The sequence below is a fragment of the Akebia trifoliata genome, chromosome 1 (genome assembly GCF_017979445.1).
Source record: "Akebia trifoliata isolate Shusen 1 chromosome 1, ASM1797944v1, whole genome shotgun sequence".
NCBI classification, from domain to species: Eukaryota; Viridiplantae; Streptophyta; class Magnoliopsida; order Ranunculales; family Lardizabalaceae; genus Akebia; species Akebia trifoliata.
The window spans coordinates 27,804,064-27,830,618 of record NC_141375.1 but is presented as its reverse complement, the minus strand read 5'-3'; the positions used below and the strand labels follow the sequence as shown (position 1 = coordinate 27,830,618).

The 26,555-nt window shown below is 35.2% G+C and overlaps 2 protein-coding genes across 2 annotated transcripts; one reads left to right on the top strand and one right to left on the bottom strand.

Moving 5' to 3' along the window:
* Positions 1 to 1,487: 1,487 nt before the first annotated feature.
* LOC147411410 (Octicosapeptide/Phox/Bem1p family protein) lies at positions 1,488 to 9,268 on the bottom strand. Its single transcript, XM_086448338.1, has 2 exons — positions 9,042 to 9,268; positions 1,488 to 3,021 (listed from the first exon to the last, which is right to left on the bottom strand). Exon 2 carries the CDS (start codon positions 3,008 to 3,010, stop codon positions 1,790 to 1,792), a length of 1,221 nt encoding a protein of 406 aa, XP_086304464.1. The 5' UTR covers positions 3,011 to 3,021; positions 9,042 to 9,268; the 3' UTR covers positions 1,488 to 1,789.
* A 12,229-nt stretch (positions 9,269 to 21,497) lies between these two features.
* LOC147411409 (equilibrative nucleotide transporter 3-like) lies at positions 21,498 to 26,493 on the top strand. Its single transcript, XM_086448325.1, has 10 exons — positions 21,498 to 21,630; positions 22,595 to 22,658; positions 22,776 to 22,880; positions 23,759 to 23,914; positions 24,013 to 24,156; positions 24,249 to 24,354; positions 24,930 to 25,105; positions 25,217 to 25,377; positions 25,878 to 26,136; positions 26,249 to 26,493. The coding sequence occupies exons 2-10, from the start codon at positions 22,617 to 22,619 to the stop codon at positions 26,354 to 26,356; spliced, it is 1,257 nt and encodes a 418-aa protein (XP_086304451.1). The 5' UTR covers positions 21,498 to 21,630; positions 22,595 to 22,616; the 3' UTR covers positions 26,357 to 26,493.
* The last annotated feature ends 62 nt before the right edge of the window (positions 26,494 to 26,555 follow it).

Here is a 26,555-nt window from a genome sequence, read left to right as displayed (position 1 = left end):
CCATTATTGTTATTATTATTATTATTATTCGTGGTTTTTCGATATTATTCCACATCGTCTGGGACCCTATTTTAATTAAATAGTTATGGAGCATGGGTGAACGAGGTCCCTGGGGTGGATTTAGGATTTTGCCCACATGGGAGTAACTAAGAGGAACAAAAATTTGTGGGTGCAAATAGGAGTGGAATTTTTGTGTGGGGACAATAGCGGAGGAATGTTCATAAAACATGAGATTTTAAAAAGAAATAATATTGCCACACCATGTTTTTCTTATAATACATCAAATAATGAAAGTGGTAAACAAACCAATGTGGAATAAATGAACGCCACACATTTGTAATCTTGTTATAGGATTCAGGAATCTTCTTTTCATTCCAAGAATGAGAAAAATCTTAAGTGAATTGGCCAGCCAATCAAAATTCAATAAACCTTAATCCAAATAAAGAACACTATTTGATAGTCGAAATCATCTGCTCCTACTCCTCTTTCTTTTTCTGGAGTTTTTCTTTTTTAAAGAAAATTTTCTCTATGCTTTCCTATTAAAATCCATTTTCATCCTTATCTAAGCTTTTCTTCGTCAGAGAAAATTATTTTTCAGTTGTCTCTCTCTCTCCCTCTTAAAGTTCCTTCTATTTATTTTGTTTTTTTTCCTAAATTTCTTTTCTCTTAAAAGGTTTCCTGTTCCTTGATCACGCTAATTTTGGTTTTGAAGTCATTTGGTGTATGGTGAGAAAAAAGGGTGGGGTGTCGTTCATCTATAACATGTTTTACTTGTATATCTTTGTAGCAGTTGTCCTAGTCCACAGAATGCCATGGAGTGGGATCTCTGTTTTATTCATCAAAGGCTTTGAAAGTCGAAGATCACTGACCTATCAAATTTAATTGACCAGATTTTGTCGACAGGCTTACGCTATTTCAACTCTGTATGCTAACTTCATTAAGACTCTCTATGATGGTGGGTGCATCTTACGGTTGTGGGATAGCTCTTATGGTTTGACTCTTCTGACTCAATTGAAATATGATACATGAAAAAAATCTACATGGAATAAACTCCCTCATATCTCATACTCTACCCATTTATTCATTAATATGATTGGTGCCTTAGTATGTTGCTTGCCTTACTAAAAAAAAATATATTGTTGGGGGTAAATAAAATTTCAATTTTAAAAATTTGGCAAACCTTATGAAATGGCGAAGGCCACACCTTAAACAAGAGAAGTTTTGAATTGGAATCATCGCGTAGGACTACTCTCAAAGATTTATCCTAGGCTATTAGGGTCAAATACCTCGATTAAATAAAAAAATAATGACTCATGATAAATTGACGCTATAAAATTGACATTATTTGTATGTCTTTCATGACAGTGCATAGAATCATAGATCTTTTTTTGAGATGCATAATGAAAAAGATTTATGATCCTAATTACATCAAGAGAGTGTAAAAAAAGCGTCAGTTATCACTAATAAAAAAGTAATTTAAAATAAATAATAAATAATAAATAATAATAATAATAATAATAATACTTGGGTGATTAAAGACATAAATCATGACACATTTTTTCCTTTTCTTATACATCGTTCACTATAATATGTTCCAAAAACCCACGTGATCACAAACTCTGACAATAAATAATATAAAAATAATAAAATGGCACATGCTATAATTACAGTTAAAACCAACTCAATCCAATCATTTTTCACCGACTGTAAAAACTAACACTTACGCGTAACCATACAGAGATCTTCATCACCGTACCGGTTCAGTTTCCACTAGCCCCATTTCAGCACGTTACCCCTGAAACGGTCCCGGATGCCTCGCCCCATAATACACTTTCTGACCAACTCCATCCGCAACCCCTCCCGCCGGGAACTCGTAAGCTTCCACAGCCGTAACAGGTCTCATACCTCCACCGTACATCTGACCCACACCGTGAACCGGATGCTGCTGGTATCCCATTGGAACCTGGCCTGAAGGTATCGGAAATCTCTGAACGTACGGTGACGGAAGGGGTACCGGTTGACCCTGAACGTTACCACCTGAAACGTAGTAAACCGGCATAGGTTGTACCGCGGAACCTGGATAGTGTGCTTCTGGCGGCAGGTATTGCCATACTGGGTTACCAAAGTAGCCAGTTTGCGGTGGAATCTGCGGCTCCCCTGTCCCCGCTAAACTCTCAACCTGATTCTCTTTTGGATCTACAGCTGGGGCTAGGTTTTCAGGTTTGGTTTTGACAGGTGGCAGATCAGGAATTGAAATCACGAAAGGCGGCGCTGAGATTGAGCTGTAAGGAGACGACGTGAATGGAGCGGGCGAACCGGGATCCGAAATCGATACATTATCCGCCAAAACAGGTCGATTTTTGGGTTTCAACGACTCGCGAGTTTCTTCTGAGTTATCGAGGCCGAAGAGATAGTCGGGGACTTCAGAAATTATCGAGGAAACTTCAGACCTGCCTCGATCGAGTGAAGCCGATCCGAGGCCGCCATTGAGGGCATCGAAAAACCAGTGTTCACGCCTTGCTGAGCCGCCAAGGAGGGAGCTGATGCTACTGATACTGCTGGCACGAGAAGTGCCGATAGGAAAAAGGAAGAGCCGAAGCCGAGCTGTTTTAGGGTTGACATCTTGCGTCAAGCGATCGCATTCTTCCATCATATTTTCAACGTCTTCGTCCGTGCTCACGGAGATCAAAGCATCGAGATCTTCGTTGGGGAGTTGGTATTTGATGGCGATTTCGGTTGTTCCACATATCTTTGAGAGTTTGGTGAGGAAGGAGGAGAAGGAAGTCGAACGATTGACCGCTATTATGCGCGTGTCGCCTCCCACGTATCGGAGCTGATTGTCGTGCGGTCTAGGGAGGATCTGACCACCAAAACTACACATGACTCGGATGCGTGGCTGGAAATCTTCGTGTGATTTGTGAGAGCCAGGCAATGGGTGATCCGATCGCGGGGAGGATGCTACCGAGTCTGCTGTCCCGCAATCCAGTTCGGATGGGTGATGAGACGTCATTTCCCCTGAATCTGATACAAGAGGAAGGTGTGGGTCAGATCACGGCAACAGAACAGACTGAAGAGATATTATTACTTGTTTATTTGATTTTGCTCTGATACCACTCTGAACTAGATTTCAAAAATACCCAAAAAATTATTCTGATTTGAACTAAGAAATCGTTCAGAATAATTCTTTAATGGATCGACGAGTCAACTCGCCAATTGGATTCATCATTGTTATTTTACGATCAAGAATACAAAAGAAGAAGATGCATTAATTGTCTATGATATATCCTAGACATTACATCAAAGTCAAAATCAATTGGGAAAAAAAAAACCTTTGTAAAATGCCCATTACATGGTACATACAAAAACAGCACCTCAAATAAAAAAGCTGCAGCGCTTGATTCTCACAAGCAATCTTACACCAACCAAGAGAGTGGTAAAAATGCAACTATATTCCATCACTAGTATCCAGTAAAAATTTGAAGATAAAATTTATAATTTACCACAAGAGTCCTGATAATATGGTTCGCCTGGTGTCATACTCAATTGACACCCTGACGTGAGTAAGTCTGGGAACTGTAGATCTATATGCATCGGGATACTCTTTTATGGGAAAGTGCAATCTTGTATCCCGAGGCACATGGATCTACGGTTCCCAGATCAGGTCAGGGAGTAATTAATTAGGCCACCTGGCAAGTCATATTATCAAGACTCTTTACCACAATACAAGATAACCGAGAGCATATATTTTCAAATTCTTCACTAACACATTGATCTCTTTGTTTCATATCTTTCCCATCCATTATTAATGAAGACCATTGTAAGTGGTGTGAAATGGGCTACCATGTGTACAAAGGTTGCTAGCCATGCCTTTAACTTTGCAGAGATTTGAACGTGAGGCCCAACCATCTAAGCCAATTAACCGCCACCAAACGGTGTCAAATTGGACTTGAGTTTTAGGGACCACTTGGTGAAATACCAAAAGCTATCCTTATCCTGGAGCACAGCCCCATGGATGTCGGAGAGGTAGGTGGCGATAATATACTCGACTCTTTGAAACATTGTAGCATTTGATCATTGGCGGAGCTAATTTTATGTGTCGCAAGAATGTATAGTCGCTCCTAATGAATTTTGGTTCTCAACTAATGCAATGTTATATGCTCAAACAATGGCATGGCCTTACATCGATGCATGGTATAAAATCTCTTGAGGCTGCCCAGGGGCAATTGTGGAGGGGAGCGAGCATGGATACATCCAACACTGTCAACAAGTGGTCCCTTGAGTAGAGAACCAGAGAGTTTCATGTATATATGTTCTTGCCCAGAAAATGGAAAGGTTTTTGAACCCCCTAACAGGAAAGATGTGAAATTGGGACCGCATTTAGGAGGGTGGTTGCCCAAGATAAGGTGTCGAAAGGGATGAGCCCGATTCCGGGGTCATCATAATGCATAATGGGAATAAAAGCAACTCATCCGAAAAAAGCTTCATCAAGGGGAAAATTTCGAAGAGAGATTCTATTAACACACCAACTTTTACTTACAACACACCACTCTACATATAAATAACTATGTAATTTCAAAATGATTAGTTGTTATTAGTAAAAGTTGGTGTGCCAATAGAATCATCTCTCATAAAAAAGAGTTAATATCGTATACAACTTATACAACAGACAATAAGTGGTAGCAAAAAATTATCAAGAACATATCCTCTCCAGCCCATTTTTCTTCTCTCTAGCTCTATATCTTTCTAACATTTCTACTCCACTCACTTATGTCTCATGATATTTATTCTTTGTTTTTATATATCTTAAACTCTTCAATCAGAGTTCTTTTATAAGCCACATGATCTTACTTCATATACTATCTAGAAGAATCATGACAAATTTGATCTAATGATGTGACAGTGATGTACTTCCTAAACGTATGGTGATCACTAATAAGAATGATTGAGTTTTTTGGCAATCAAATGGACATGTTACTCTTTGAGATTGAGAACAACTAGTGAATGCAACCAATTGCATACTCTTTCTTCAAATGACCGTGCAATTGAGGGAGGATGTAAAAGAATAAAATACATTGTATTAAGGTGTATGACATTATATCATTGTCAGTGTATCTCATTACAAATGAACAATTTTGACGAAGAATGATATATTTAAATTATATCAATTAGTATATTCTAAAATATTTCTTTATATTTAGAATATAAGTCATGATAATCTGACTCCCCCACATGGCATACTCAAAATACTCTCATGACATGACATGTGTTAAAATCATAGATTTTATGCCTAAGGATACATATCTACACATCCCCAAATATGTGCAATTGTGTATTTTCAAGAAAAAAATATCTATGATTTTAGCACATACCACATCAAGAGAGTATTTTGAGTATATTATGTGGAGTTTGAAAATCACTACTCTTAGAATATATCAGTTAGGATATTTTCAAATTTTTATATTAGATTAGTTTTCATATTTCTTGATTCATATAATATTTATAAATACGCTTAGCAAAAATATATATATATATATACTCTATTGAAGTTTATTAAATAATTGTCAAGATTTCTCAATAAAATTCATACTTCAACAAAATAAGCCTCAAAACGAATAACTCCATCAAACATTTAACAAACAAATAAATATAAGTATTATTAGATTAAACTGAAAGGATCTATCATTTCGTGCGATCGGTACCATATCAATATGGCTATCTATAAAGGGACAAAACATGAAATCTCAATAATATTTGGTGGATTAAGATATTGTTACGATCACGTTGTGTAAATTATACAGGTGGGATCGTAAATTGGGTGATGTCATCATAGCCTCCAAATTAATGTCCTGGATTGTTATTCTAATGTAATAATGAAGGTGTTACGGACACCTTATCATTGGTCTTTAATGCTGCCCATCGAAGGATAATCAGCTTTGTACAGAAGTACCAAATGGTTCAGATTGATGAGTTTGTCCCCTCAGGCATGACATGGCCCACATATTCATTCTTAAGAGACGTGGAGAGATAAAAGTCAGAAGTGTTTTTCAATTAAAAGTGAATTTTTGCTCACAGTGGTAACAGATTCTTCGGTGTGTGCCACGTAAGCATTGAGAGGGTAGTTTTGTACCTAATTAGGATAGTTTTAGTAAATTAGAAATGCATTCAATACACGCGGCTTCATGTGACAGGTGTATCCCATACTTCTGTGGCAAAGAGAGATTTTCGGGGCAGACCTATCTGTTACAGTTAGGGTGCAACTTGGTTCGGTTTGTTTCGGGTTGAGGTCAAATTGAAATCGAATTGACATTTGTCATTTAATTCTATGGGTTGTCAATATTCTATAAATTGTAAGTATTATTTTTTAATGAAAATATATATATAGAACGGATCAAGCGACATATTTTCATATGTAAAAATAATGTAACATTAATAAAATTTCAAAATATAAGTTAGAAGTTTCGGATTGAGCTGATTTTTTATGAGGATGATCTTTATGATGGGAAGATTATCCGGAAAAAAAAAATCAGTCCAATCTGAAACTTTTAACCCCATTAAAAGTGATTTAGAATGTGGATCGTCAATTTTTTGTCAATTTTTGCCAATAATTTGTAAATCACTTTTGATGGATTTAGAAGTTTCAGATTGAGCTGATTTCTTGTGAGAATGATCTTCTCATCATAGTGACCACTCTCGCAAAAAATCAGTTCAATCCAAAACTTCTAACCTATTTTTTGAAAAACCATTGTTTTTACATATGTCCCATGAGCCGCCACCATATATATATATATATATATTATATATATATATATATATATATATATATATATATATATATATATTATATATATATATATATATTGCACACATTATCTAGATCATATACGTGTCCTAACCGGATAAGTGGTACTTGAAACGAGTCAGTAAATCCAATCCTACCCAACAGTATGGTAGATCAAGGTAATAGTGTCTAGTCTGATTAATAAGGCATGACAACATAAGGAAAGACCTAATCTGCTTAACAGGGCAGGTCTAATCCGAATATCTGCACAATTTTGGATTACGCATGTCGAGTCTAGAGATTTCCCAAGAATCTTGGACCCAATCTCAAATATTCAAATTCTGTTTAGGATCCTTATAATTAGGGGATTCACCGTAATCGAATCCCAATTAAAGGGAAAATTTTGATTTGAAGAAATAACATATAAGAAGAATCAATGGAGGAAAAATGAGAGTCAACATTGTTTTTCTTTAATAATGTTTTCTCCGCAACTTTAACTTGGGCGTTGAAGGATTATTGGCAGGTATCACACCAATGCTTATAAGAGGACTTAGGAACTACTTCAGATTAATAGGAAATAGTCGATCAAGGTAAAATTCGATTTCGCCTCTACATATATAATAAACATAAAATTTCATAAAATAAATTATTAATCTATCCATAAAGAGTCATTAGTTTATCTATAAAAGATCATTAACCTATGTCCTAACTCCTAAAATAATTTATAATAATTATTATACACATATATATTTACTTATTACATAAGGGTTCAGTTCTATACAAACTTGATCAGAGAATCAAACCAAATTGATCGATTCTCCATTTTAGTAAATCTAGAATCAAATTGCAACTTGTTTCAAATCGAATCAAACCAAACCACTCCAAAGCTATTGATCTGGTTTAGTTCTCGGTTTGAACCAAACCAAGTTGCACTCCTAGTTGCAATTTTATTACAAAAACTTTATTACTTTACCAAGTATGTTACTTGAACAAACCTTACTTTACAATCACGCTACCATGAATATAATTTAGTACAATTAGAAAAAAATCAGATTTAAAAGAAAAAATTAAAAATTAAAAATCATTTTGAACTTAATCTAGGTGTTGAAAATGGATGGCTATCGAACTCTCAATTTTAAAATTAAAATACAACTTTGAAACTTAACCTTTTATTTTATTTTATTTTAATTTTAAATTCTTAGAATTTTTTTCTTTATAATCATATGGTATCAGATCATGTTTTTAGATGCACCAAATTGATGTTGTTAGAATCCACTCTAAGATATGTAAAATATCAAATTTAACCGCATAAATTTAAATTTTACGACATGATCCTAAGGTAGGTTTGCTCGATAACAAACTTCGTAAAGTGAGGTTTGGTGGGTAACAAACTTCATAAAATAAGGTCCCGTCAGAGTTGTGAGAATTCCAAGAATTTCGTAATAAAAACGCAATAGTTGGGTCTGCCGAGTAAATCTCTCAAAAAAAATTTTCAGGCCCTACTTTTACATTAACTTTTAGGTAAGGGACTCGCATCAATCTAGGTGTCTTTTTATCTCTAGAGTTAGCTTTTAAGCAGGGCATTTTGGGTAAAATAAAAAAGTGGTTGGGCCCCTATTCTAGTCGAATTGTGACGCAGTGATAGATTATGAAAGTTTAGGTGGGCGGACTTTAACTTTTGTTGTGAGAAGATGACAAATATATCCAAAACTATAACAAACAAGACATTTTACAATTTATCAAATAGATTAGATCATAATTATATCTCATTTTAGAGGAAGTGATGGGGTGGTGAAGATTAGTAAATTTTATGATGAAAATTATTTTGGGGATTCTAAAATGGGCAGGGTATATAATACGCATACTTTTCTGTGAAAAAAAGAATGTGATTACTTATTTGGATGATCAGAATCAAACAAAAAGAAACTGTTTTTCTTTTCCACAAGAAAGAGAAAGAAAAATAGGAAGAAAAGAAGCGATTTGCGCTTCTCTCCAAATTTCTGATCAAGTTAGCTTTTGTTTTGGAAAACTATATGTGCTTTTTAATCGACTCTCAGAACAAATTCATCAACACCATCTCAAAAACTAAGAGAAACCTCAAAATCAAACTTAACAAAATTGAACAACAATAATCAGATATAAATCAAAACTGAATCCAAATCCATCATGATTAACTTCATTATTAGAAGAAACAATCAATATTACTAGTAAGACTTTCGTTTTAGTATTGTTTTTTGAGTTTAAGTAATCGAATTTTACTTACATGTAGTCGAATACGCTTTGAGGATCAATGATCTTTGAAGATTGGAGTTCGAAAATTTCCGATCTCGATCGCTGTTGATGAATTGGAGGCTAAAGAGTGAGAAAGAGAATGAAAAGCAGACGAAGAAACATAGATGATTAGGTTGCGAGAGGGGGGCGGGTAGAGAGTGAGAAAGATAACGAAAAGCAGATGAAGAAACATAGATGATTAGGTTGCGAGAGGGGGGCGGGTAGAGTTTACTTTTATTAGAAAATTGGAAGACGAGAGGTTACAGTTCGATGGACGGCTGGACAATGACGAGTTGTGGGGCCCTCGATGTCTCTCTTCTTTTATCGTGCGCCTCAACGTGGAGGACATGCTCACATGCACGTGCAAAATTTTTGCATATAGTACATTAGTACTCGTTTTATAGAGATTCGTATATACATTTTTTAGGAATATTTTTCCTCCCATCACAGCCGTATATTGGATGGAGGCAGAAATTCTCTTCCCGTCTTACGCATTAGTGGCACAAGGCCTACTGTGTTTCCCTCTTAATTGCCACGTATAATCCAACTGTATGTGGGGGCCTCAATCTAAATATAGAGCTGTCGATAGGTAGTTGACTAGGCCGAATTCATTTTTGGATCAGGTCTTCGGTTTAGGCACATGGGTTAGAACCTGGTCCAAGAAAATTTTCTCTTTCTTTTCTCTCTCTCATGGGTTCAAACCCATGTACTTACGGGGCAAACCATTCTAAACCAATTTAAATTAATTTATAAATAAATTTTATTTAAATAATAATTATTTTTATGTTATAAACAGTATTATTGCTAAATAAAGTATCTTATTTCTATCTAAATTTATATTAAAAAAATTAAATGAGGTTGAATATTAGACTTTTATTTTATATATTGATCACAAATATTCAAAATTTTAAAAAGTATTTAAAAATATATGAAGTATATGGTAGAACTCAGAGTGAATCTAGACCAAACACATGTCCAAATCTAAGAATAATTTCATAGTTGGGTAGGGCTCCTAGCACAACCTAACCCCGTGGTACCTTCGACGTGAAGTAGTTATATGCAACTCAGCATAGTCGAGTCAAACTGAGAACCACTCTTTCATAAGTCTTTAAAGAGTAAGGCAGAGTAGATTCTTGGGATGAGTTCTACTCTTCTCCGAGTTGGAGTGTAGAAAACATCTCAAGAGTATAAGAGTGATTGACGCAGCATCTATTCCTAAGTGAATAGCTTCCATTTTTGTAACTTTCGTTAATTAACCCAAGGATTTAGAAGAAGATCACCCTAACTAAATCCTTTTGAATAAAGAAATAGATGACATGACTGAAGGGATAATTAAGGAAAAAGATTAACCTAAAAAATATAATAAATCATGACAGAAGGGGTTTTCGAAAGGTAGATTATTTGACTAACCATTATAATTTACAATTAATCGTAATTATGAATAATAAGGAGTCAGAATGTCTTTGGCAGATACTACATTGGTGCCCCAACTTGACAGAGGAGGTAGGATTTACCATAGAAGCTTTTGTATGAGTTGTTTGAGGTAAGTTTGAATTTTACCGCTACAAAAAAATATTAAATATTTCAATCAATTTAATAATTTTCAAAAACTCAGTTAAGATGGTCAAAATCTCGATATTCAAGCATTGTTGGGTCAATGTGAATAGTGATTCATCATATACATCTCGTTGGGGTGGCTCAAACTAAGATGACTTGATATAAATCAAGTTTTTAAAACTGCTCCTCTCCTTTTGTTGAGAGGATTAGGAAAGGAGGATCTAAAATTAATTTAATTTTGAAATACAAAGTACATCATGTTTCAATTCACAAAATTTCTAATGCACGCAAGCACCTTAGCTTTTCTTGTTTTTAAGGGAGGAGGGGATAATGATGCACTTGATAATGGAGTGGTCTCGTAGTGACTGTGTTAGACATTGAGCTAACATAGAGGTGGCTATAGAACGATAGATGCTTTTCACTTTTTTCTTGATAAAAATCATCTACAGCTTCATACACACCTCCACGTAAAGCAATCACAATGTCAACTAAGGGGTATTTTGATAACCTAATTAAGGCACATATGGAATTCAGAATGTAGAACTTATTTAGAGTACTCAAAATGTGATAATTGATTTTTTTTTTCCCCTAAAGAACATTGTTTGCGTATGTAGGGAAATAGTTGGATCGATTGATTCTTTTATAAGATTATATGAACGTTGATAGGGTTTACAAAGGAATTACTAGAATGCTAAACAGAAACAAACTCTAGCTCAAGGCAAACTCATATGTGGGCTTGAAACCCCTCGTCGCATGACCTAAGGGCTTATGATATTACGTGAAAATTGAAAATTTCGACAACAAAATTTGACAGGCCAAAGCCTATGAATTTTAGTAATCGAAATTGTTGATGTTCCTCAAATTCGATAGCTTACAAAAGTCGGACAAAAAAAATTGACAATAAAAATTTTGTTCCCTTGGTCTGTCAAATTTTATGAAATTTGACGACCTTGGACCACTAAATATGGGTTTTTTCCACATTGTGTGACCCCTCGTCGAGTGACTTAGTGATGATGTATTACGTATCCTAAGAGATCCTCATATTTGGCAAATGCATAACTATATTCAAGTAAACAATTGAATAATGAGATACAAAATTGACAAAAATGCTACTTTGGACTAAATTATGTTCAATCAAATAAGTAATAAATACTAAGTTTTAATTTCCATAAATCTCAATTTCACATAAATTCTAATGGGACCAAAGAACATCCCTCACAACCTTACGAAAATTTAATTCTAAAAGACCCATATGAACATTAATGTTTGCCTCAAGGAAACATCAACAGTTGTTAATACAACTTAAAAGAGGGAAATCTCCTTCTCCAATAAGAATTCTTTAGAATGTTCTTTCTCCCCAACAATCTCTCTTCTTTCTCTTTGTTGCACGATGAATCAAAAGGGCTTATATGTAATTTTAAAATATTGATTATAGGATTTTTTAAGATTACTTGCCCAAATAACCTTGATTATGTGGAACCACCTTTACTCCGCCTTCTCTCATTACAATAGTAAAGATATATATAAGAAGATAATCAATTTTTAAGGGGTCCAATTAACTTTACTAACTCAGTAAGATTTCAATTCTTATTAAGGGTCATTGAACTCATCCTGTGACATCTAAAAACATGATCATACAGCATAATGCTTCAGAGGAAAAAATTTTATGAATTTAAAAAATAAATCTTTTCAAAAAATTGTTATTTTTTATCGTTGAATTTTAATTTTAAATTTCAGGAGTTCCATGGAAATTGGATAGCCGTCCATTTTCAAAACCATGGATCAAGCCCCAAATTTTTTTATTTTATTTTATTTTATTATTATTTTTTTTAATATGAATTTTTCCATGAAATCAGGAGGGTTGTGATTTAAATTGTCAATGCAGTGAGCTCAACCACCCTTAGTAAGAGTTAAAAGTGTTTTTCATTTATAAAAGCTGATAGGATTTGTGGGTCCACAATACAACCGACCAATCTCAAGTGGACGATGATGATGCTACGTGAGACCTGACTATCTTTTCCATCCATTTTTTTTAATAAATTAGTAGTTATATGTGTGAAAGGTAGTTTTGGCGGTGGAATGTCCCTTAAAACATTGCCCAATTGCTATTAATAATAATTAATCAATCCAAGACTCCCAAAGTAATATAACATTTTATCAATATTTTAACATTTCGAACATTCATTCGAATCATAGGTTGAATGATTTTAATTATGATGATCATTATCATCATATTAAAAAAAAAAACATTTTACTTTAATATTATTATCTAGGTTAAAATAAAATTTTAAAATAATAGTCTGGAAAACGATGTCTCAACTAGGATACCACCTTAGATAACAGTCAACAATTCCATCAATTAATCTACTTTTGAAGTTATTTAACTACCTACTACAATTATTATATATATATATATATATATGGGTGGCGTTCGCGGCTTAACTTTTTGGCAAACGGTTTGGCAAACATTTGTTAACCGTTAGATAAAACGTAATCTGACGGACGAGATCGAATATCACACTAACGTTATAAAATTTATAATTTTACAGCGCCGTCCCTACACTTTTGCTATATTTCGTGTGACCTCCCTCTCCTCTTTAAAATCGAGAGAACAGAACAGAGAGTTCTGTTTCTCTTCGAAGAGAACTCTCTGGTTCTCTCTTCTCACTCGCTCTCACCCTCTTTCTCTCTCTCTCACTCTCGCTGCCTCTCTCTCTCTCTCTCTCTCACTCTCGCTGCCTCTCTCTTTCTCTCTATCTCTCTCTCACTTACTCACGCTGAAACCCTCGCACTGAAACCCATTGACGAAACATGAATGGCTGACCTTGCTGCAACTCCATCGACGAAACATGAACGGCTGACCTCACTGCAACTCCATCGACGAAACATGAACGTTGAAACCCTCTCTCTCACATGAACACGAACGCTGCAACTACCTCACCCTCGCACGATCTCATTTCGCTGCAAAACTCTTCTCTAGGGTTTCGGCTGCAATTAAGTTCGAAGAGAGACGATGGAGAGAGAGAGTTCGAAAAGAACTCCCTGTTATGTTCGAAGAGAGACGATGGAGAGAGAGTTCTTGACGATGAAGAGAGAGAGAACTCCCTGTTATGTTCGATCGGGTTTTAAAGAGGAGGGAGGAAACACTAATTATTATGAAAGAGAGGGATGGCGCGGTAAATAAGTTATAGTTTTATAACTTAACCGATCAGCTGTTATTTTGAATCTGGTCCGTTCGATTATCCTATATCCAACGATTGAAAAAAGTTTGCCAATCCGTTTGCCAAATCGTTAGCCAGCGAACGCCCTCCTATATTCCTTGCAACATTTCAAGTTCTATTACTAAGCTCATTTATCTCCTTTCCTACTCACCTACTTGATCGAATGCACTCATAATTTTTTCCTTAGTCAGATACTCACAACCAAGACGCTCTAAAGAAAGATGTCAGGTCATGGCCATCCTACCCATACTCTACATTGAAGGGAGGTGAATGAAGCAAGGGTGGATTTACACTGCAAGCACTTGCCCCCACAAAAATTTACCAAGTTTGAGAATATATGAGTTATATGTAAGAATTAAAAAAATCACACTCATTCAGATTAGTAAAGTTGTCGGATCAAGACATTCAGATCCTGATTTAACCCAATCTAAATCTGAATAATCAAGTAATATGGGTTCGACCCATACCTTAAGGTGGTTTGATCGGCCCCATCAACCCTCAAGGAGGTTCGACCTCCTATGGAGCCGACCCCTTCACTCTTCCAAACTTAAAGGTGGTCCAGCCTCCCTATTGCAGTCGATCCCTTCACTCTTCCAAACCCATACCTTGAGGTGGTTCGATTGACCCCATCAACCCTCAAGGAGGTTCGGTCTCCTATGGAGCCGACCCCTTCACTCTTCCAAACTTAAAGGTGGTTCGGTCTCTCTATTGCAGTCGATCCCTTCATTCTCCCAAACCTAAGGGTGGTTTGGGCTCTTTAAAGGAGTCAAACCCCTTCAAACCGTCTAATCCCAAGGGGGTTCGACCTTCTTATTGGAGTTGATCCCTTTTACCTTTTGATCGACTTCTCAATCAAAAGGTGGTTTGACTTCTTTTGGAGCCAACCCCTTCACTTGTTACCTTGTACCACCTCAAGAAGGAGCCAACCCCTTAACTATTTCGCTATGAGATGGTTCGATCTCCTCAATGAGTGAACCTCATATTAATTCATCATAAGATGGATTGACCTCCTCAATGAACTGCCCCTTATTGATTCTCATTTAAAGGTGGTTCAACTTTTTCATGGAGCCGAACCCTTGCTATTTACATCCCAAGAAGGTTCAACCTCAAGGAGCTAATTGATCGATTTAAAAACTTGTGTGGATTGCAGATGAACAAATATTTAAAATGAAACTTGGGTAAGTTGAATTCGTTCCACAAGGACAATGAAGATTCAAATGTTCATTCTAATTGAAAATCAATACAGAATTTGAAAACAGATTTGTAACACAATACAAAATGACAATTAACAATAGAAAAGAGAAATTGCAAACAATGAAAAATGGGGCTTAAAGAGCTCAATTCAACCATTGCAATTCATCCGTAATCCCAATTAGTTCTAATTATGACTCGATCCACGTAGCAAGTCATTGCTTATGGATCAGAAGATAAATCGATTTAAACATTGATTGTAACCAAAGAAAATCCATGTAAATCATGAACTTAAATGAGATCACCTAACTTATATCTCTATTTATCACGGAACATAACTATTCTTGAACTTATCTAAGCAATAGTTATCAAGGGTTGAATCAAAGGTATAAATCGGATGTTCTCATCATAAGAGACTTCACAATATTACAATTTAAAGCAGAGATATAGAATTAAAACAACAACATTAGGATAAACTTGCTCCGGCATCCTTGATCTCTCTAAGGAAAGTCTAGCCAATCATTGCAAAGATCATATTGCAGCAATTAATAAAAGAAAGAAGATAATAGATGAAGAAGAGAATGTAAAACACTGCTGCACTTTGATTCTTTCTTTGATAGTCTCTCAAAAGAGTTACAAAAAGAACTAAAGGATGAAAAATTAGCAAAATTACTCTTGATGCTCTCACTATAATCAAGAGTTCTCTCAAAGAACAAAGGAACTATAGAGATTTACAGAAAGAAAATGAGAAAATAGAAGACCCATTTCCTTTGGAACAACTCTTTAATTTATAGCACTCGTAATTGGGTTGTCGGGTCTGTATGTTGCTTGATTCGATTCGAAATGATCATTCAGTTACAATGACTGAAATTTCTAGAATGTGCAGCTTGAATCTCGAGGCATAATTCCTCGAGATTACCACTAAGCACTAAGATGATACCCCCTTGCGGTGACGTGGCGACGAATTTTTCTGAGATTTTGTTGGATGATTTCTTTTTGCTTACACATTGTAACAAAACTAGTTATATGATTTGTTGATTTCCGAATGCACCTTATTTACCTGCAATTAACAAGAAATTTTTATTAGCTTCAGTAATTTGAAATTTTAATATACTTTGCTATCATTTATATGAACTAACATTTATACGTTGATAATATTCATGGAATTATGGTCCCAAAATCGAATTATTGGGACCTTATCACACTAACCCCTTATTATTTCATCCAAAATAGATTTGACCTCCTCAAGAAGTCGAATCTTTGCTATTTATATACCAAAAAGGTTCAACCTCAATGAGCTAACCCCTTGTTATTTCATCCGAGAGAGATTCGACTCCTCAAGGAGCCAACCCCTCGGTATTTTCATCCAAAAGAGGTTCAACTTCCTCAAGGAGTCAACCCCTTGCTACATGATTCGACCCTTCTCTCAAATACTAAAGTGATTTTATCAATTTTTGTCAGCAGCAACAATAACTACTACTGTTGCTACTTCGTCTTTTTCTCCTTCTCATGTTCCTGCTCAACACCTTATGATGCTGCTACTTCTTCTTTTCCTGCTCAACAACATTTGCTATTGCTGCTACTTTTCCTCATACTCTTTCACAATATAGCTGATACTATTATGTTTTACTATTACTATTACTACTCTTCCTCCTATGTTTGGGAATTATTTTAAGGAGATTGAAACACTAAAGGAAATGTGTGAAACTACCCAAGTAACAACATAACAAAGTACTATAACAAGTCACCATAAAAGCTACTCAAATAGCAAAGGTCATTACAATATGCTCTCTACCAAGGTAAAACACACATGTGCCTGTCAGAGTTGCAAACACATAACTTGACTGAGTCAACTCGAGGAATTGAATAATCATCAAGTTGAATCAACTATAGAGTAAAAAACACTTCTTTTGTCAGTTATAAAAGCCAAGAAATTATAAGCCTAAATAGTAATGCTTTAAAACCATTATGAGATGATAGAGTGTGTCATTAAGTTCATAATGACATCATAGGTCATTAATGATAAGCATCATGGAAAAATCTTACGTGCTCTTAGTAAATGAGCTAATTCTATAAATAAGGAAACTTCTCCCACTCCAAAGTAAAGGAAAACATACTACAGTTCTTTGCCTCTAAACTTCTCTTTATTCTGTATTTTCTCAAATTTTAATTTGATCATCAGAGATCGTTTTGCGTACACAACACCCATGTATTTTTAAGTGAGACCAACAGAATGGATGATCGAAAAGACAAAGTCGAGTCAAAGAAGAAGACTGGAGAAAGTAAAATATCAACACGTAATTCGAGGATCAAATCCATCATCAACAATACAGACCTCGATGAGTGGGAAATCTAAAAACTCTCCTTTACTATATATTGCGATAGATATCAGTAGAGAAAAAAAATTTGTCACTATTACTCCCACACAAAAAAAAAAAAAATTTCATTATTAGTTGCCCCCCCTGTAGACATGAAATGTTCGCCATAAACCTCAATACTACATTGTTTGGAGTCGCCACCATTCTTTTTTAGAAATGGGTGTGAATGGGCACCCGGATTGATTATTTTGAAAACCATTTTTTCCATGGCATTGTAGTGACTTTCATATGTTGGAAAGGGCAAGGTCTACCTAAGATCTAGGTAAGGAGGTCTGGTTAGAGGATGGGGAAGGTGTTAGGCACCCCATCCTCTCCACCAAAGGTGGTTACCTTTCTTGGCCATTTTATTTTGTAAAAAACTCAAGAAAATAAATACTAAATGCATGAGAATGCATGATAAGGGTGGTGTGTGCATTGGAGTGAAATGTCCCCTTTTTAAAAGGGTCTTGATTTCAAAGTGACATTAAGGGCATTCTATGGAAGAGAATGACCTATGTAATCACATTGCATTTATGAATATGAATGTAGGTTTGAGCTTTTGGAGAGACTCCATGATGGAGTTCCCTTGAGGCCACAACCTTGATGCATGTATGCATGGCTAGAAACTTAGTGTTTCACCCCATCAAGAGGGTGACACATTTCTTCATCATTGCAATGCATAGGTGAGTGTGTGCATTGTGTACAATATGATGCATGAAACTAAGGTTAAAAGGGCTTCAACCCCCATCCTTTCGATCGAACCTTAGTCCAATCTACCGGGGATGGGAGAGGGTATTCATCACATCCTATAGGATTTCTAAAAAGAAAATAAAATAGAGGGTTAGAAGAAGAATATGCAAGCTTTGAAATAAAATCTACATATTAAACCCCACCTTGTCCCTTGATGAACTTGAACCTTGAAAAGAAAACTTGAGAGTTGAGTGAGATGGTTGAAGGTTGGGTTGAAGTTTAGAAGATGAGAGAATGAGTAGGAATTTTTGTAGAGTTTTAGGTTGAGAGATGGGGGCTTGAGAGCATCAATTGCTCATAGAAAATGAGGGTATTTATAGAGTTTTTTAGAGAACTTTTGGGGATAAAGTGGTCCAACCCTAAAAATAAAGAAAATGGACATGAGATTTAGGTTGTTTCTTTTTGGATTTTCCATTTGTATGAGGGTAAAGATGACATTTGTGAAGAAACCCTAAAAACATTCTTTGATCCTTGATTTTTTGGTAAATAGAGGTGAGAGAGTAAAAATACTTTTGAGAGGATGAATGGGGGAGTGACATGTGTAAAGGTGGAGTGGTAGGTAAAAAGTAGATCTTGGTTTATTTGTAAATAACTCATAAAGTAAGGGTGGAAGTGTAGTTTTGAAATGGACCAATGGGAAAATAAAAGCACATTTGGGAGGGTGAATAGGAGGATGACATGTGTAAAGGTGAAGTGGTAGGTGAAAAGTAGACTTTGGTTCATTTGTAAATAACTCATAAAGCAAGGGTAGAAGTATATTTTTGAAATGGACCAATGGGAGAACTCTATGTATGTACTTGAAGATTCTCACCTTTTGAGGGCATAATGGGAAGTTCCCTCACCTTTATGGATTATTACCAAAGACCAAACAACCTTTTTGGTTTGACTAAACCTTTTGAGAAGGGCATTCTTGAGTTTTCACAAAAGGGAAGTTGACCCTCCAATTAGATGATGCTTTGGGTATTGGGGGCTTATGAGGTATCAACATGTGTCATCATATGAAAGGGTGAGAGAATGGACTTGGAGTGGGCTTGGTGTTGGGCTTGGGTTTGGGTTGGGATATGGACTTGGGTTTGGGTTAGGACATGGACTTGGGTTATTGGGTTTAGGACTTAGGTTGGGCTAGGTAATGGATTTGATTTTGGGTTTGGGATATGGACTTGGGTTAGGATATGGGTGATGGGCATAGGTTTAAGTGGATTAGGAACAAGGTATGGGCATGCAATGATATGAGATGCAATAAATATGCATGCATGAATGATGATGTTAAGTGGCCATGCGGGTCCATTAAGAGGCTTAAATCCAACTCGGAATCAATTCGAGGAAATTAGGATTTTCCTAACGGGTTCGTGCAAATTGGGGTGTCTACACCCCCCCCCCCCAAAAAAAAAAAAAAAAAAAAAAAAAACTCCACTAGATGGGCAAAATCTTAGCTTTGCCCCCTTGAAGGAAGCAAAGATACATAAAGATTAGGTGTAGTGCGAACCAACACAAGGGTAAGCATGTATCTTGAAGAAAATCGGAGCTTAAAATCAAGGAAGTAACTTTAATTTACAAGATGATCATACGAGAAGAGAGGAAAAAAAACTTGTTTGATTTTTGGAACTAGGTAAGTAGGGATTTGGAAGCACCAAAATGTAAAATCTGATAATTGTATTTTGCTCATTCCTTTATGTGACATTTGTTAAGACAAATCCCCTATACAAAGAGAGAAGTGTTAATACAACTCCCAATATTTAAATATATAATAATATATTGAATTTATGTGACCATATTTATCAAGATATGGGCAATCAACCTTTTCTACAAGGGTAGAAAATCAGTAAAATCTAATCTAATTAGTTCCACCACTAAAATCTTAGATTTTTTTTTTAAATTCTAATATAATCTTATGCAATATAATTTTTTAAATCTAATCTAATCAATTCCTGTCATTTTCTATAAGGGTAGAAATATATGATGTTTGTAAAATCTAATCTAATCGGTACCTCCCCTAAAATCTTAGATTTTTTTTAAGAATAATGCTGAAGTGACCTCAAGATTGGACCTCAAATCGCACGCCTTGACATGAAAGTGTATGAAAACCATATATGCTTTTCACGCCAAGATGTACTATATGAGGTCCAATCTTGAGGTCACTCAAACATAACTCCTTTTTTAAATCTAATATAATCTAATCTTATTAATGATTTTTTAAGGTAAAGACAAATCGAAAAATTAATGTATGATTTTTCATGAGAACCTACGCTTATATAGACTGACCATCATTATCGTCACAATTGATTAGATTTTGCTATAATTTCTTATTAGTCTTTTTACTATAAAAAATAAAAAAAAATCTATGACTTTTTACAATTTTATAAGAATATTTTAAGATTCATGAGTTTAGTAGGAATCTTCTTAACACTTATAGATATTATTGGCCTACCATTATTTACAATGACGAGCCCAACATTCCCATAAAATGAATGAAGCTTAAACACTTAACCCTCACTAACCAAAAATCCGGCTACATCCCTGGATTGTACCTCTTATTTGAGAGAGTCTGCCAACTTAGCCTGCAACAAGAACATGAAGACTGTAAACATAAGAGAGAGAGCACTGTTGGAGGAGATGGCTCACCTCAGTTGGTGAAATTTTTTGAAAAAGTACTTCGTGATCCATAACGATGTCTACGTGACATATTTTTTAGAAAAATGCTGGAATGACACAGGGTATTTACTGTGATTCTCACAAGTCTGACGTGGGATGTGTACATAACTCTGTATCATTGTACGGCTCTATTTTTTATATGGGAATTACATACGCCGGGTTGCGTGCCATTTAAAAAACGGTTTGATTAAGAATCCCACGTGATTTAAACTCTAATCAATATCTGCCACGTACACACCGTTATGTATCGTGAGTTTTTTAATTACATGTGTAAGATCCTTTTCTCCGATAATTGTGTTTGACTTTGGTCACAGATTTTTGCCCACAGAATCAGTGATCCACCAATCACATAAGTCCACATGTATTTAAAAAAAGCATCCCCAATTTGCAAAACTACCATTATTAAGCTTGGCGTGACACGCGTTGGAAGGTTTGTGAACTAACGGAAAATTTTGTTAGCGAAAAATCAGTGTTGGAAGGTAAATTGTTTTCCACCGTGAGTTGTTTGCAATCAAACACACTGTTAATCACATTTAGTTGATATATTCTTTTGGGTCCACGTACGTGTGATCACTTCATGGTGCCCGCACTATGAGATCACTGCCCTACCTATTTGACCATTAATGAAAGTCAAAGAGATTCCTTTTGGCAAACGGAACAGCCAGTCTGGAATTCGGATTAACTTTAACTTCCATTAGAGCCAATCACACATAGATATACTATAATTAGATTCCAGAATCCCTTAAACGAGAGGAATCTCAAAGTCCAATCCATACCAACCTTTTTTAAAAGTAAGCTATCGTTCCCATCTCTTCTTCTCTTCTCTGCTTCACGGTTCACACTACTCATTGAGGTTCTATTTTCCTTTAATGGAATTTAAATCCATGTTCTTTTTCTTATTCGAATTCGGTTTCTCTTGAATGATTTTGTTTTTTTTTTTTCTTCTTCTTGGATTTCTTTTTTTCTGTTTTTCCCTGTTTGACTCTGTTTATTTCTTATGTTAAAAGGTACGTTTTTTTTCGTCATCGATTTACGTTCTATATGTGATTTTGGATTATGGGTTATGGTAAGATGTCTTTTAATTTACTTGGGAAAAAATTGGGTTCCTATAATATTTGAAGTGGATCTAGGACTTGTGATTATTGTTCTGTTTTTTTCTTCGTTCATGGGAGGTACTTTGGTACTGTAAAATTATGTTAGTTATTTATGATTTCTGAAAGATTTCATAGTCTCTTCGGATTACTCCAGAAGAAGGAAACAAAAAATTCAAGGTTTTTTATGTGAAAATTATCTTTTGTTTTGTGCAAGAAAGACACATTTAAAAGGGTCCTTGCTTTTATTTATCATATTTTGATTAATATGGCTATTGCAATTGATTTCTTTGTTTGCTGTTGTCGTATGTTTTGATTGAAATGGTGTATGATATATTGAAGCAGACCCCAAATGGGTTTTATTATTTGTGGAATTACATGATGGATATATTGCCTTTGCGATGTAATCTCTCGTTCAATAGATCTCAGATTATGAACTGGGTCTATAATTTAACATATGTTATGGAATGGCAGTTGTCGAGTTCTGAATTTTGATGTAGTTTGCAAATATTCAGTTTCTATCGTAGATTTATTGTCGATTGTAGTACCCAGTGGTGCATTATTACCATACTATCTGTTATCAAATCTGGTGATTTTGTAACTTGAATTGTGGATCTTTTAATCCAATACAATACCAATGTCTCTTTTTCTTTGCCAAGATTTTAAGAACTTGATCGAGATTTCTAGTACTTTGTAATAAGAAATGGTTTATTCCTATATTTATAGGAATTGATTGAAGGGAGCAACCATGACAAACCATGGAGAAAATGGGGTTCCAGTCAATCTTGAGGTCTGTGGTGCACTTATTTGATTTATTTTAGTGCTAAATTACTGTTGAAAAAAGACTTTTATGGTAATTTAATTTTTTCAGATGTAATTTCTAACAATTCTTTGTTTTAATTACCAGGGGAAGTATACTGCAATAATAGTATGTTGGCTTCTAGGAAATGGGTGCCTTTTCTCATGGAACAGTATGTTGACGATTGGAGATTATTATATGCAATTGTTCCCGGTATGGCCATTTTCTGTTCCTCGCTCTCTTTATTGCTTATTCTTTGTAGACAATTATTTTTCTGATTGTTCCGTCTCTGTGATGGAAATACTTTATATTTCTAGACACAAATTAGTTGCTTTGCTTGCTTTGATTGAATTTATCCCTTTGGAATTTGTTAGGACCAATTCGTGTGCAAACCATTTCTTTTTTTAGATGGGTAAGCAAGACTTGAACCCATGACCTCAAAGTTGCTTTGCAATGTGTCAAACCATCTGAGCTATGGGTCTAAGCCCTTGTGCAAACCATTTCTACTTTACACTTTACAGTTATCTTGAATTTAAGCTACTCTTTCTTTTAATTCGGTATGGATTTTCGCTTGCTTGGTTTCTTCACGATTCGTCAAGAACTGGATCACCCATAGACGAAAAGATAAATAAAGATTCATATTTGCTACGAATCTCCACAGAAGGAGGCTTAGCTTCTAGCCAAACAAATTACACAAAGCACATTTTGTACTTAGTTGGAGGACATCTCCTTCCATCACAAGTATTGTGACTTGTGTGGATTAAACATCATTTGAAGTCCAAGCAACTCCTCCAAAATCGACCAATGTAATTCATGCATTCTGAACTCTTATCTGTTTTCTAAATCCGCTATACGAGTGGTTCATTTTCATGACTTTCGAGTGCTCATTCTGTTAAATAGTTTATTGTTAGGAAAGTAGCAAAACATGATCCATATAGTGAACATGACAATAGGTATCCATTTCTTTATATTTTATTTTTTCTATGGTGACTATATTTAACAAAGCAACAAATGTATGTTACTCCGAGATTTATGTAAAATCATTTCTTCATCGGAGTTTCTAGCTACCTTATGCATCTTTTCTTGTGCAGCACTACCACCCTCCACGTGTGCTTACCCTTGTGTATCAACCATTTGCTCTGGGAATGCTAGCAATTCTAGCATACAAAGAGGCAACGATAAATACAAGAAAACGGAACTTATTTGGCTATACCCTTTTCTTCATAAGTTCCCTTTTGGTTCTAATTGTGAGTACTCAACTACTCATTCTGTCCAAACCTTGTTTAACTCTTGTATTCATACACCACATAATCCCATCCTGATTAATTACATTTTCCATCAATAGTTGGATTTAGTGACATCTGGAAGAGGAGGGATTGGGACTTTCATTGGTGTTTGTATCATCAGCGGTGCTTTTGGAATTGCAGATGCCCATGTTCAGGGTGGTATGGTCGGAGATCTCTCCTTGATGTGCCCTGAATTCATTCAAGTAAGGTGTTTGGTCATTCTTTTTTTTTTTTTGTGTGAAGGTTTTCTATATTTCCAACTTTTGTGAATCTTCTTCTATATTCAAACCTGCAGTCTTTCCTGGCCGGTTTAGCTGCATCCGGGGCTATAACCTCTGGCTTGAGATTAATTACAAAAGCAGCTTTTGAGGATTCCAACAATGGTCTTCGGAAAGGAGCTAGTAAGTAAATATCTGTTATTCGTTTACATTCTTATTTCTCTTGAAAATTTTTATGTAACTTTCTTACTAAATAGTTTTAGTGGGTCTTAATGATTAAACTAGCACCAAGTGAATTGGAACAATAACCAAAAACCTGAACTTAAAGTAGTTGAAAATATGGCCGTTTTGATTAATTTTTAGAGACTTTTCTTCAAAAACTAATCTGTCTGCATTGAAAATTTTAGGTGACATGAAATATCCTCTTTGCTCAACTAAAATTAAACATGGAAGATCCCTTTTTCTTGTAGTTTCATGCTTGAATGAGACAGAGGGTACTAGCTTTAATTTTTACCATTTTTTTTTAACAGGCAACAATTTGTTTATGAATTCTATCTTCCTCGCGGTCTATTGAATTTGTGCTTTCCTGCGTAGTGTCGTTCTTCATCTTATTATCTATTTAAGTTGTGAATCGTCAGCCTACAGAGAACAATTATGTGTTCCATCTTAGAGGTTTTAGTTTTATGGTGAAATTGTACCCTTTGAACTTATTAAAATTTGCCTTAATAATGACCTTGTTATCTAATTTTCTACTGCAGTTATGTTCTTCGCCATCTCCACTTTTTTCGAGTTTCTATGTGTGATTCTTTATAAATTAGTCTTCCCCAAACTCCCAATTGTTAAGTACTATCGCTCGAAGGCAGCCTCAGAAGGATCCAAAACAGTTACAGCTGATCTTGTCGCTGGTGGCATCCAAACACTAGCAAGTGAAGGAGTATATATACCCCATTCTTTATCTCCCCTTTCATTATCTAATGATATATGTCAATGTTCATGGGAATCTAAGATGCCCAATTTTCCAACTCAATTTTCGGATTTTCCGTAGGCTGAAGAAGACCCCAAGCGTCTGGAGCGTCTGACCAACAAAGAGTTATTTCTTCAGAATAAAGACTATGCCGCTAGCATGTTTATGATATACGTCCTAACATTGTCAATTTTCCCCGGATTTTTGTCTGAAGATACTGGGTCACATAGATTGGGTTCATGGTAATTTTTCCTTTTCCACAATCACAAGTACTAATTATGTAAAAATGGAATGTTTTTAAGATATTTAAATTCATTTAAGAATATTTTGAAGGCATATAAATTTAAAAAAGATGATTTTTTAAAGTTTAAATTACAATTTTAATACTTCAAATATCATTTTATATATTTATTTGTGAAAAACAAATTTTGGTGTTTACCGTGAATGTTTCTGTTTCGTAACGAAACTGAAGCATTGGTTTGAAACAAGATTTTAAACAATGACCACAACCACAACCATATTGATTGATCTATTATTTTCCAAGGGGTTTATACTTCCAAGTAGTTGTGAGAGTATCCATTGACGTAAGACCAGCACTAATTGACATTCCATTATGTGACAGTGGTTTAGCGATTAATCAAAAATAGTTTTCATTTCTATAACAATATCCACCTCTTCTTTTTGCACATATGGTTGTTTTGCTTTTTCGTGAATATCATTTCCGATATCTGTCGTTCTTTAGGTATGCACTCGTTTTAATTGCAATGTACAATGTGTTGGATTTGATTGGAAGATACATTCCTCTCATTGAAAGCCTGAAGTTGAAGTCGCGGAAGGGTATCATGATGGCAACTATTTCTCGGTTCCTACTCATCCCATGTTTCTACTTCACGGCTAAATATGGAGACCAAGGCTGGATGATCTTGTTAACATCCTTCTTAGGATTAACTAACGGTTATCTCACTGTTTGCGTCTTTACTGCAGTACCTAAAGGTTACAAGGTCAGTTAATTTTGTTTTTTGAATTTTGGGTTTATTGTATATTGCTCATCGCCATCTACTACGTCTTATCCCATTTGTACAAGTTGATAATACAAATATGATGTTTTCGCAGGGGCCCGAGCAGAATGCGTTGGGGAATTTGCTTGTATTGTGTCTTCTAGGAGGCATATTTGCAGGGGTAACACTTGACTGGTTGTGGCTCATAGGTAAAGGCTGGTGAGCTTATATCATAATTCAACACATGCGAAGAATCGTTCATAGATGAAAATATATCATTTCCACGACAAATTGCAAATTGGATGTCTACCAAACGAAGATGGGTTTTATTTTATTGGAAATTGAAGATTTTGTTCTCCATTAATGGTATTTTTTTGTGTACATGGGTTTTATCTTCTGTTATAATGGGGATTATGTTCTTA